At 69.6% G+C, this 11,823-nt stretch overlaps 4 protein-coding genes across 4 annotated transcripts; 2 read left to right on the forward strand and 2 right to left on the reverse strand.

Annotated features, from left to right (window-relative positions):
- Positions 1–63: 63 nt before the first annotated feature.
- MICPUN_61731 (predicted protein) lies at positions 64–1,037 on the reverse strand (the record flags this gene model as incomplete). Its single annotated transcript, XM_002508615.1, has 2 exons — positions 64–861; positions 984–1,037. The coding sequence occupies 2 exons, from the start codon at positions 1,035–1,037 to the stop codon at positions 64–66; spliced, it is 852 nt and encodes a 283-aa protein (XP_002508661.1).
- Positions 1,038–1,522: 485 nt separating this feature from the next.
- On the forward strand, positions 1,523–5,693 carry MICPUN_61732 (encodes a protein with hydroxyproline-rich glycoprotein motifs; the record flags this gene model as incomplete). The annotated part of the gene is made up of 2 exons (XM_002508347.1): positions 1,523–1,627; positions 1,818–5,693. 2 exons carry the CDS (start codon positions 1,523–1,525, stop codon positions 5,691–5,693), a joined length of 3,981 nt encoding a protein of 1,326 aa, XP_002508393.1.
- An 11-nt stretch (positions 5,694–5,704) lies between these two features.
- Positions 5,705–7,088, reverse strand: MICPUN_61733 (transcription initiation factor IIE, alpha subunit; the record flags this gene model as incomplete). Its single annotated transcript, XM_002508616.1, has 1 exon — positions 5,705–7,088. The coding sequence occupies one exon, from the start codon at positions 7,086–7,088 to the stop codon at positions 5,775–5,777; it is 1,314 nt and encodes a 437-aa protein (XP_002508662.1). The 3' UTR covers positions 5,705–5,774.
- A 117-nt stretch (positions 7,089–7,205) lies between these two features.
- Positions 7,206–11,786, forward strand: MICPUN_61734 (predicted protein; the record flags this gene model as incomplete). The annotated part of the gene is made up of 1 exon (XM_002508348.1): positions 7,206–11,786. One exon carries the CDS (start codon positions 7,206–7,208, stop codon positions 11,784–11,786), a length of 4,581 nt encoding a protein of 1,526 aa, XP_002508394.1.
- Positions 11,787–11,823: the final 37 nt, after the last annotated feature.

Here is an 11,823-nt window from a genome sequence, read left to right on the forward strand (position 1 = left end):
GCGCGTGGCGACGGACTCTATTCGTAGACTAAGATGCGCGTACGATCGATACCACGGGATTCGTCAGTCCCTCTTCTTGGCGTCTCGGTCTTTCGGCCGGGTCTTCGCATGCCTCTCCTCGAGCCCGAACCCCTTCACGATGTCCACCCTCCGCGTGCGCTGCACCGGAAACTTCACGCGCGTTCCGTCGTCGTAAACCTCCGGCAGCCTCAGCCGTTCCTCCCCGCCGCTGATGAGCATGATCGTGGGCACCACGGCGTCGCGACCGATGGCCTCCACGTCGATGTTCATTCGCCGCGCCGTCGCCGGCCACCGAGCGACGTCCAACTTTCCAAACCGCAACCCGTCCGTCGCGAACTCGTCGCTAATCTTCGCGAACGTGGGCGCCACGTGGCTGCTTCGCGCGTCGTGATTGGCGTAGAAGAGAACCAGCCACTCCACCTTCTTCCACTTGCCGCTCGCCTTTTCCGACTCCTTGGACTCCTTGTCGGACATGACGTCGTCTTCGAAGGTCCGCGGCGTCAGCGCGACGATCTTCGAGGGTAACCAATCGTGCGTCGGGTGTCCCACGAACAGGTGCAGGATGAGTACGAGCGCCAGGTACACCGCGACGCACCTGCCGCCCGGGCCGTCGGGGTCCAGCGGGTCCGCGAAGTACGCGAGTGGAGCGCCGACGGCCTTGCAGTAGAAGAACACCGTGCTGACGAACTGATCGAGGGACTCGGCGCGAAGGCCTCGGACGAGGAGGATGACGGCGCACGAGATGCCGCACTGCTTCTCCCAGAGCTCGAGGGCGTCGAGGTTGTCGGGGAAGGTGACCCTCGCCCACGCGCGGAACCACGCGGGATAGGCGAGGATGAGCTGCGCGCATCGAGGGGGAGGCGAGGAGAGGTCAGCGGATGGAAGATCGGCGGCGGGCGGCGGTGCGCCATCGTTCGCGTCGGGGGACTCGTCGCGCATGCGCGCCGGGGGATGATTCGCACCATGGTGTTGAGCACGTGGTGAGCGTTGATGAAGCGCAGAATTGGCGACGCCATGTCGGCCGGCGGGCTGGTGAGTTGCTCGGCGTCGCGCGCGTCAATGGGAGTGCCGAACGCATTCGAGAACCCTGCAAGGCGTGGTCCAAGATTCTCAGACTTTTCCGAAATAGATGCTCCTCGGACCGCATTCTGTATGAATGCACGTGCGAAGGGCGGTCAGTATACGGTTACCTTGAGGGTTTGACCCTGACTGCGCGCCCGTGCCGGAAGCGACTTTCGATCTTCCTCCCATTTTGGAACAACCGACCCGCGTGACTAAGATCGTGCTTGGACCACTGGCGCCGACGCGCGCGCGCCGTGCCGATCGCGAGCCCGAACCGGGCACCCGCGACGCGCGCGAGTCACGCGAACGCGCACGCCCCTCGGACGCGCGAGTGGCCCCGGCGCGGAGGGAGACGGCGAGAGAGAGGGCGCGACTCTGTGTCCCGCGCCCGCGTGTCGATCCGACGGGGCTTCTTCGCGGGGAGTGCCGTATTTCAAACATGTCCGCGCCCGCCACGCGCGCGCGCGGCGCGGCGCCCACCTGGGACGAGGAGGTGGACTTCCCCAACGAGGCGCTCCAGTCGGAGACCGAGTCGGATTCGGCGGTGAGCGCCCGACGGATCGCGCCGCGCGCGCCGCGATCTACCCCCGCGCACATCTTGGCAAACTTTCTTTTCGTCGTCGGTCCACGCCCGCGCCCGCTCTCCTCTCGCGCCCCGCGCCCGCCGACCGCGAGACCTCGCGACGCGATCGCGCGCCCTCTGACCCCGCGCCCCGTCCCATCACAACCCGCAGAGCGACGGAGAGGCCGCGCGATGGACGCGCGGAGTCCCGACCGCACCCGCGGGAGCCGCGGAGATCGCTCGCCGATCGCCGCACAGCCGTGCCTCGGACGACAGCGCGCTCGAAGGGGAAGGAACGCGACCGACCGAACCCGACGAGCTCCCGGGCGCGTTCGAGGGCGAGACGCGCTCCGTTCGCATCGAGGGCGAGGGGAAGATGCGGTTCGTCCCGGCGGACCTGGAGATTCGCGCCGGGGACGTCGTGCGATGGGAGCAGAGCGAGAGGTGTCCGGTGAATCACTTCCTCGAGATTGTCGCCGTCGATGACGACGCCGAGGTGCACGTCGCGGAATCGTCCGACGTCCTCACCCCGGCGAACCCGTGGCGCCACAGGTTCGACGCGCCGGGCGAGTACCACTACAGGTCTCTGGTCCACACGTACATGAAGGGGACGGTGCGGGTGGCGCCGCGGATCCTCGGGTCCCTCAAGGCGGACCCGGCGGATCCGTACGAATTCGTCGACGAGACGGACGAGGTTGCTGACGTGGCGGCTGATGTGTCTGCTGACGTGGACGAGGACGGCGACAAGGACGATGACGAGGAGGAGACGGGGAACGACGCGGAGTACTCGCTGCTTCCCAGCGGCGACGAGGACGACGAGGATCGCGTCGAGGACCCCCGCCGAACGCTTCCCACCGCCGCCGAGGCCGACGCCAAGCTCGACGAGCTCATCGCCGTGATGTCCGCCGGGGGAAATAACGACAAGTTGGAGACGTTGGAGAAATCGTTCGGTTCCATGGAGCTGCTGACGTCGGGCAAGGGGATGGCGGGGCTGGACGCGATGCGGCGGCGGCGGATGACGATGGGGGCTTCGGACAGGGGCGACGCGGATATCTGGCGTGGAAGGCCGCCGAAGAAGGAGAGCCCGACGTTCAAGTCCATGATCAAGCCGCCGCCCGAGGCGGTGCAGCGCGCGCTGGACGAGTGCCGCCGCGAGGCGGACTCGACGGAGCGCGTGAAGGCGGCGATGAAGGCGATGGGGCGGGCGGATCAGCCCGCGTCCGGGCTCATCGGACTTCCAGAAGTATACCAAAAAGTGCAAGCATCTGTCGCCGGCGGTGCCTGGGAGTTTGGCGAAGAGTTTGCGCTCGACGTGCTCGTCGCCGACGGGGATACGTTCAAGTGCAGGTGCGGCAAACCGTTCGCCGCGGCGATGAACGCGACGCGTCACGTCGCGAGCGGTCAGTGCATGTGGAACAAGGACGATCGAAAAAAGAAGAAGAAGGACCTGAAGAAGAACAAGGATCGCGGACCGGCGGCGACGAAGGAGCAGCTCGCGGCGTTCCTCGTGGCGATGTCCCCGCAGGCGAGGGTGGATTTTTTCAAATCGATCGGCACGGACAGGGACGGCAGGGAGTGGCAGACCAAGTGGTTGGTGCTCAGGGCCATAAAGAACCGCCACGAGGATCACTTCCTGACGGGATTTCACCCGGAGAAGATTTGGGGGCCCGGGGAGAGTTTGCAGCGTCACTTCGCCAGGGTGCGACGAGCCATCGAGAGACTCGGGATCTTCGACGGCGACAAGCGCCTCAACGGCAGCGGCGACATCGTCGGAGAAGCGGTGAAAGTCTTCCACCAGTACGCCGCGAACTGCGCGGTTCTCCGCGACTACATCGAGGATCCCGACCAGGCCCGAGACATGGACCCGGGCGATTTGAGCAAGCTCATCGCTTCCATCGACGCGGTGTCCGAGGAGACGTTTCTGAGCAGCGGCAAGTACGGGGGCGCGGTGGACAACCCGGACGCCATGTGCGCGGGGATCAACCAGGAGGCTGCGCTGGCTTACATGACGGAGGTTGCGCTGGTGAACGCGTACGTCGCCGCGAGGAGCGCAGAGGCTGAGGCGGAGCAGCGCAAGCTCCTCGCCGAGCTCGACGAAGCCGCCGCGGACGAGGAGCGGAGGGAGGCTCGACGCGCGAAGGAAAAGGCGAAAAAGGCCAAGGCCAAGGCGAACAAGAAGAAGGGGGTTACAGGGGTCGAGTCGTCGCCCGAGCCCGCCGCGGCGGCGTCCGCGGCGGAGAAGGAGAAGGATTCGGAGGCTGACTTTGAGAAGGATGACGACGACCGTTACGACGACCGTTACGACGACCGTTACGACGAGGAGGAAGAGGAGGCCGAACGGGCGCGCGAGAAGGAAAGGGCGGAGGCTGAAGCGGAGGCGGCGAGGATCGCCAGGCGACGCGCGGCCGAGGCTGCCGCCGAGGCTGCCGAGCTCGCAGAGAAGGAGGCGCGCGAGCTCGCCGCGGCCGAGCGCAGGCTGGAGATGGAGATGGCCGCGAGGGACAGGGCCAAGGCGGCGGCGGAGGAGGAGGCGACGCGGAGACGGTCGGGCGAGTTCGACCCACCCGGAGTGGGGCGTTCGATCGCGGGAGGCGGGCTGCTGGGCGTGATGGCCAACGGCGTCGTGGCGTCGCCCTACGGCAAGGCGCGGCCGAAGAAGCCCTCGCCGAATCAGCCGGGTTTGGGCAAGCCGCCGCAGCGTCCAAACGCCGCCGCGTCGACGGAGGCTTCCGCCGACGCCGTCGCCAAGGCGCCGTTCGTTCCCCCGCTTCCCCCCGGCCCGCCGCCCGCCGCCGCCGCCGCCGCCGGGCGCAGCCCCGAGGGCAAACCCCACGCGACGACCGCAACCGCGACGAGCCCCGCCGCCCGCGCGCAATCAGCCGCGCCGGTGGTCAAGCCCAGGCCCGCGCCGTTCGACCCATCCAAGCAACCCACGCGCGCGTCCCCAGCGCCGGTGGTGTCGTCGGCGTCCGTGGCGGCACCCGGGTCGAGCCGGCACCCCGGCGGCGCCGGCCGAGGAAAGGGCGGGTACGCGGGGACGGGCGGCAAGGGTGGCGGTTACGGGTCCGCGGCCGGCACCGGCGTCAACAGCGGGACGGGCGCGTCGTCGCTGTCGGAGAGCGACTACCGCAGCTCGGACGCGGAGAGCGGCGGGACAGGTGCGCGGCGACCGTCGAGGAGGGACAGGGCCGTCGCGAGGGCCGCGGCGAAGGCGGAGGCTGCGCAGAGGGGGAGCGGCCGCGAGTCGGGAAACTCGTCGCAATCGGAACAAAAAATCGACGTGTACCGGCGAGATGCGCCCAGGGATGGAGGGAGGGACGACCCCGCCGGACCCGGACCCGCGAAGTCGCTCTCGGAGGTTGAGGGGATGCTCCTCGCCGCGGCGGAGCGCACGGAAGCGCAGGCGAGGCGAGCGCGAGCCGCCGCGGAAGAGGCGGAGGTTTCCCTCCGATCGAAAGAGAAGGCGCGGTTGCAGGCGGCGGCAGAGGAGGAGAGGAGGACGCGCCGGGAGGAGGCAGAGGCGAGGAAAAGCGCCGCCGCCGCCGCCGCCGCCGCCGCGTCGGCGGCGGCGCCGAAGGTGAAGTACTGCACGCAGTGCGGCGAGAGGCAAACGGAGGGTGCGAGGTTTTGCAGCGGATGCGGCGTACCGCTGGCCAAACCCGCGGATGCCGACGACGACGACGCGTCGTCGCCGCCCGCCACCGCCCCCGCGCCGCCGCCGCCGCCGCCGCCGCCGCCGTACGCGCACTACCCCGCGCCGCCGCCGCCGCCGTACGCGGGATACCCCGGCGGCGCGCCCGGCGTCCCGCCAGTCGATCTCGGAGCCGAATACAGCGCCTTGTACCTTCAGCACTATCACGCCGCGCTCGCGGCGATCACCGCGCAGCAGCAGCAGCAATACGCGCAGGGACACTACGCGGGCGCGTATCCGGGGGGGTACCCGGCGTATGATCCGCATGCTGCGCATCCGTACGGGGCGACAGCGGCGCCGGGCGCGCCGCCGCCGCCGCCGCCGGTGCCGAGAGGTCCTCCGCCGCGCGAGAGTTAAGCCGACGAGGATTTTTATGTTACACAAAGGTATTTATTGAGCCGGGGCGCGTACTAGCTAGTCGTTCCGATCAGTCGCCGACTAAGCGTCCTCCCAGTCCTCCTCGACGTCGTCCCACTCTTCGTCGTCCGCGGCGGCGTCCGCCATGTCCACGGCCGCGTCGACGAGCGCATCCGTGGACGCGTGCGATTTCGCCATCTCCCCGCCGCCGCCGACGACATCCGCGGCGGCGGCTCCGTCGTCGTCCCCAGGCGCCGCCCCCGCGCCCTTGATCGCCTCGAGGTACGCCCTGAGCCACTCCTCCTTGATCGCCTCCTCGTTTTTCTTCAACCGGTCCTCCTCCGTCTCCTCCTTCGTCTCGTCGTCGTTCGCTTCGTTCGTCTCCGTTTGTTCGTCGTCGACGTACACCGAACCCTTGAGCCACTCGGGTTGCGCCTTTTTCGGGTTCGCAGCGGCTTCCAGCTCCGCCTCTTGCTCCTCGGTGAGACCCAGCGTCACCTCGAAGGTGGTATCCTCGAGGTTATCGACGTTGATGGCCATTCCCCCGCCGGATCCGAGCCCTTGGCCGTTAGATCCGAGCCCTTGGCCGCCGTTGCCCGCCGCGTTCGCAAACGCTCTTCGCCTCGCCCTGGTCCACTCGTTGAGCGTGCCGTACTGGGGCGGCGTGAGTCCCCGAACCTTGGCCAACTGTCTCAACACGGGCGCCGTCTGGGTCTCAAACTTGGCGAGGATCGCCTTCATCCCCTCCTTGGTCCTGGGTTCCGGGGGCGCGCCGTCTTCGCCGCCGCCCAGCTGGACCACCTCGCCTCTGCACACCTGGCACGTGAACAGCCCGGTGGTCGGATCGAGCAGCCGCATGGCGTCGAGGCTGGAGTACCGCTTGCCGCAAACTTCCGCGTCGCTCGTGCACTTGTACAGCACGCTGACTGGGCCTTTCTCCACCCTGTACTTGAGGTCCGCGTGCGCGGCGGCGAGCCGGAGCTGCACCGCGTCGACGACGCGGCTGTAGTCCAGGCACACGTACGTCACGATCTTCTTCTCGATGGCGCGGATGCGCTCGGCGATGATGGCTTCCTCCACGCCGTTCTCCTCGGCCCTCGCTCGCGTTCGCTCCTCGCGCTCCTTGTCCTTCTCCTTGACGTGTGCCCTGCGCACGATGCGCTGCTCCTCGAGGTAGTGCAGCGCCTTGCGCACCTGCTTCGAGGACAGCAGCACCGCGCGAGCCAGATCGTCCTCCTTCACCCACGCGCGTCGCGTGAGCGCGTCGATGAGAACCTCGGCGGTGCGCGAGTTGTCGTACTTTGCGTTGCCCACGCGCGCGAGCCTGTCGCGGGTGGACGAGTGGCGGTAGAACGCCCTGGCGACGAGGCGCGCGAGCTTCTTGTGCTCGCTCATCGCCGACGCCCTCCGACCGATGCGCCGCGCAACCCTAAGTGTGGCGCCTCGAAGATCTTTCCCACGCTTTCAATCGGTTCGCTTGCTCGCCCCAACAGAAGGAAATAACACTCGCCGATGCGACCGCCCGTGGTGGCGTTCGGCGCGTGGCCGTCGCGTCCGCCGGCGCACGTCGTCACGTCCGCGACGGCGTCGGGGGTCGCGGATGGCGACGTGCAGCTGTGGACGGGCGGCGAGGACGGCGGCATCGTGCAGTGGCGCGTGCCCGGACCGTCCAGGTCGGAAGAGGCGGGAGCGGACGCATCGGACGACCTCGACCCGACTCCGGTGGCGTTCCTGAGCGGTCACACCGACCGCGTCAGCGCGTTGTGCGCCGTCGGAGACGTCGTCGTGAGCGCAGGCGACGACGGCGTGGTATGCGCGTGGAGCATCGCGAAGGGTGCGTCGCGATGCGTCGCCCGGAGGGCGATGGGCGGAGAGGGATGCCGAGTCACCGCGCTCTGCGAGATGCGCTCGTCGACCCGCGGTGGCGTCCGATGCGTCGCCGCGGCGTGCGCGGCGTGCGGGCCGAACGGCGCGCCGACGATCGCGCTCCTGAACCCGAGGACGCTCGCGCCCGTGAACGTCGATGGGGCGGCGACCCTGAGCGCGCCGTCGGACGCATCTCACGGCGTCCCGATCTCGCTCGCGTGCCGAAAACCGAAACTCGCGACGACGACGCCCCGTTCGTCCACGCCCGGCGGCTGTGAGTGGGAGTGGGAGGGCGACCTCGTCGCGAGGGACGCGTCGGGACGCGAATCGGCGTGGGGCGGACCGGGGCGGCGGCGGGACGACGACGCGCGGGGAGGCGAACTCTCCCGAGGATGCGAGGGGGGGGCGCGCACGGCTGCGGACCCCTCCGAGGAGGACGACGCGGGGTTGGCGCGGTTGGGGGTGGTTCGTTCGTCGCGGGTTCGAACCCCGTCGTCGGCGCCGGAAAAGGAAAAAAGGGAGAATGAGGAGGAGGAGGAGGACGTCGAGGAGGGGTTGGCCGCGACCACGGACGACGACGAGGAGACGGTTCACGAGACGCCGACGTCGACAGCTGTGGTCCTCCTCGAGGTTTCCACCCCCCGGCGAGCGGGCGACGTCGAGATTGAGGTGACGCGCGACGCGACGGTGACGGTCATGGCGCTCGCGAGCGACGGACGGACGCGCACGCGCCGTCGCGCTTCGCTCTCCGCGTCGTGGTTCCCCGGTGAGTCACCGCCCGGTGAGTCACCGCCCGATGAGTCACCGCCGCCCGGGCAGCAAAGGGCGGGGTCGGCGACGGCGACGTGTTTCGTCGGCGGCGGCTCGCTCGCGCCGTCGCGCGTCGTCGCCGGCTGCGACGACGGAGACCTCGTGATCGGCACCCTCCCGGGCGGCGGCGGCGGTGACTCGCCGTCCTCCTCCTTCACGATCGAGCGCGCGCACGCCGGCGCCGTCACGCGAGCGACGGAGGCGGCGGGTTTGTTGGTCACGGGCGGAAACGACGGCGTCGTCCGCGTCTGGTCCCTCGACCAAACGCACACTGGCCGGCCCGAGCTTCGCGCGTCGCTGCGGCATCACTCGTTCGCGGTGACGCAGATCATCTCCGCCCCCGTCGGATTCGGAGGCGTCGCGCCTCGACCCGCGAGCCAGGATGAATTTCCCCGTCGTCTCCATACGAGCGCGGGGGTTCATACGGGCGGAAAAGACCGATTCGTGTTCACCGTCGACGCGTCCGGCGCGCTCGGACTGGTCGACGTCGAACGCGGTCGATGCGAGGTGTTCATCCCGGGCGTCGCGGGTCACCCGCGTCGTGGACCGGGGCATCGCGAGAGGCTCGCGGAGTTGCTCCTCGACGTCGGAAGGGGCGCGCTGGCGCTTCGTTACGAAGGAACTCACGATCGAACGTTTAATCGCGTCCGCGTGTGGGACTTGTTCGGCGGCGGTGTGATGGATCGGGACGTCGTCGGCGGCGCCGCGGCCGCGCTCGCGTCCGCGCTGCGTTCGACGTGCCACCGCGCGAGCGCGCGAGGCTACCCGGCGTGGTCGCCTCCGTTAGTCTCCGGAGACGATGCGAAGATTTCCACGGCGGTTTCCCGCCCACCCGTGAATGGGGACTGGACGCAGCCCGGCGCGCCTTACGTCATCGCGAACGCGGCGCACTTGCTGAACGCGTGCAGAGCGATCGTGAAGAAGCATTCTGCTGGGAGGGTGGGGATTGGGACGGTGGACGAGGAAGGGGGAGTCGACGGGGAGGCGGCGAGGGCGTTGCGGATGGTCGCGGCGGCGGGTCACGCGTGGGGCGTCGACGACTCCGTCGACGCTGCCGCGTCTCGCGCGCTGCGCGCCCCGTCTCCACGCACGCCGCGCGCGTCGGGAGGAGACGAGGCGTCTTCCGGCAGCGGTGTGCGATCGACGCGCGCGGCGGTGGGCGCGGGCGGCGCGGTGACGATTTCGGCTCCTCGCGGCGAATACGCTCAAAAAGATTTGGGGGTTTGGGGCCGCGAGGCCGCGACTCTCCGCGCGTTGGCGCTCGAGGCGTGCGCGGCGTCGCTGCACGAGATGGCGCCCGCGGGAGGAGGCGGCGAGGGCGACCGGGACCGGGGCGATCTCGCGCTTGTTCGCGCGTTCAACGCGTCCGTTCATCCGCTCCACCTCCCGACGCTGGCTTCGCTTTACGCTTCGCCGAGCGCCGACGTTCGCGCCGCGGCTCGATCGCTCCTTTCTAACGCCTGTAACGCCTGTGCGGGCCGCCCCGCGCACGCGTTGCCCGCGATCTTCCGCGAGACGCCTTCCGAGGCGCTCCGTGAGTGCCCGAAGGCCTCGGGGCTCGAGGCGTGGGGCGCGTTCGAGGACGCTTTCGACGACAACGCCGGGCTCGAGGTTTTCCGCGACCCGTCGAGGGACGCCGACTCTTCCCGGCTCGCGCCCCGGGGATGCCTGGGCGCGTGCGTCGCCGCGGCGGCGTGCCTCGCAAACCCCCCTCCCGGGACGCACCCCGCGCTCCACGCGCTCGTGGTTCCCGCGCTTCTCGAGCTGATGCGATCGTGCGAGCGCGTCTCCCTCGCGGGCGCGGCGGCTTCGATGCTCGGCGAGGGTGTCGAAAGGATCGGGTGGGGGATCGGCGAGCCGGGCGGGAGGTTTTTGGAGGAGACGCTGCGCGAGGCGTGCGATACGGCGGAGGCGCTCGCGAACCCGAGTGGGATCGAACCGAGGGGGACGAGCCCGAGCCCGAGAACGAGCGTTACGGGCGTCACGGGCGTCACGAGCCCGAGGATGAAAGGCCGATCGCCGCGCGCATCCGCCGACTGGACCGATCGCCGTTCCCCGCGCTCCCCGGGCTCTCCCGTCGGTTCGAGTCGTTCGCCATCCTCGGGAGGAGCCGCGAGGAATGGGCCGGCGGGTATCCCGTCGGCACCCCGTCGGCACCCCGTCGGCACCCCCGCCGAGCGCGCGACGGCGCGCGACGCGATCGACTCGCTCCTCTTCGCCGCCGCGCGTTCAAATCCGGCATCCTTCGCGAAGTTTCTCTCGGCGCGGATCCAAACCGCGCCGCCGACGTCGTCGTCGCACGTCGTCGCCCTCGCGGCGCTCGCGCGCGTGGCGAGGGAGTCTCCCCACCCGAGGGAGCTCCTCGCGCCCCACGTCCATGCCCTGATGAACGCGGTGCTCGCCGCGCTCAACCCCGCAAACGCCTCGTTGCGACGAAACTGTTTGGTGGCGGCGACGGCGGTCGTCGCCGAGCTGGCGCGAAGGTTACCGAACGTGACGTACCATCGCGCCACGTCACGGCTGGCGGTGGGAATAGATAGCCCCGCGCCCTCGGGTGGAACCGTGGCGATCGTGTACGACCTCGCACTCGCCGCCACGTGGCGCACGCTCGTCGACCGGGACGATCACCCCGCGGAGGAGGCGAGGCGGTTCATCGACGGCTTCGGCGCAGGGTTCGGGCACATGTGGGCGACGGGGAGCGGAACATCGGACGCCGGCGCCGAGTCGCCGCGAAGTCAAAGGACGAGCGGGGACGGATGGTGGTCCCCGTTCAAGGACCTCGGGCGCGGGCGGAGAGGCGGGAGACGGTCGAGCGACGGCGGCGGCGGCGGCGCGTTCGTGAGTGATTCGCCAACGAGCCCCGAGGCGCGAACGGCGAGGGCGCACGCCGCGATGGCGGCGATACCGGTGCCCGAGACGCCCGAGCAGCGGTACGCCGCCGCCGCCGCCGCCGCCGCGACGGCGATGACCGCTCACCGCGCCGACCCCCCGCGTAAATCGTTCGAGGGGTCGCGTAGATCGTTCCAGTCGACGCCCGCAACGCCCGTAACGCCCATCGTCGTCGACGACTCCGCGCGGATCGAGGTCATGGCGTGGGACGAGAAAGGGGAACGGCTCGCGGCGTACCTGGACCGGCGCTCCGTCGTTCGCGTCTGGAACGTGGCGTCGAATTCTGTCTGGCGACCGACGAGTCTGTTCACCCGGGCCCAACCAGGGGTGGCGCACGGCGGGGACGCGAGCGCGGTGGGATACTCGCACAGCGTCCGGTGCGTCGTGCCGAGTGAGACGAGCGGCGGTTCGAACGAAAACGACGATGCGAGGGTCGCGAGGGAACGAACGAGTCTGGCGTGGAGGGACGACAAGACGGTGACGCTTCGCCGCGGCGGCATCGACGCGTCATTCGGCGTGAGCGATTGATTCAATCGACTCTTTTTCGCGGCATTATTGACGTCGT

This window comes from Micromonas commoda, chromosome 10 (assembly GCF_000090985.2).
Source record: "Micromonas commoda chromosome 10, complete sequence".
Classification (NCBI taxonomy): Eukaryota; Viridiplantae; Chlorophyta; class Mamiellophyceae; order Mamiellales; family Mamiellaceae; genus Micromonas; species Micromonas commoda.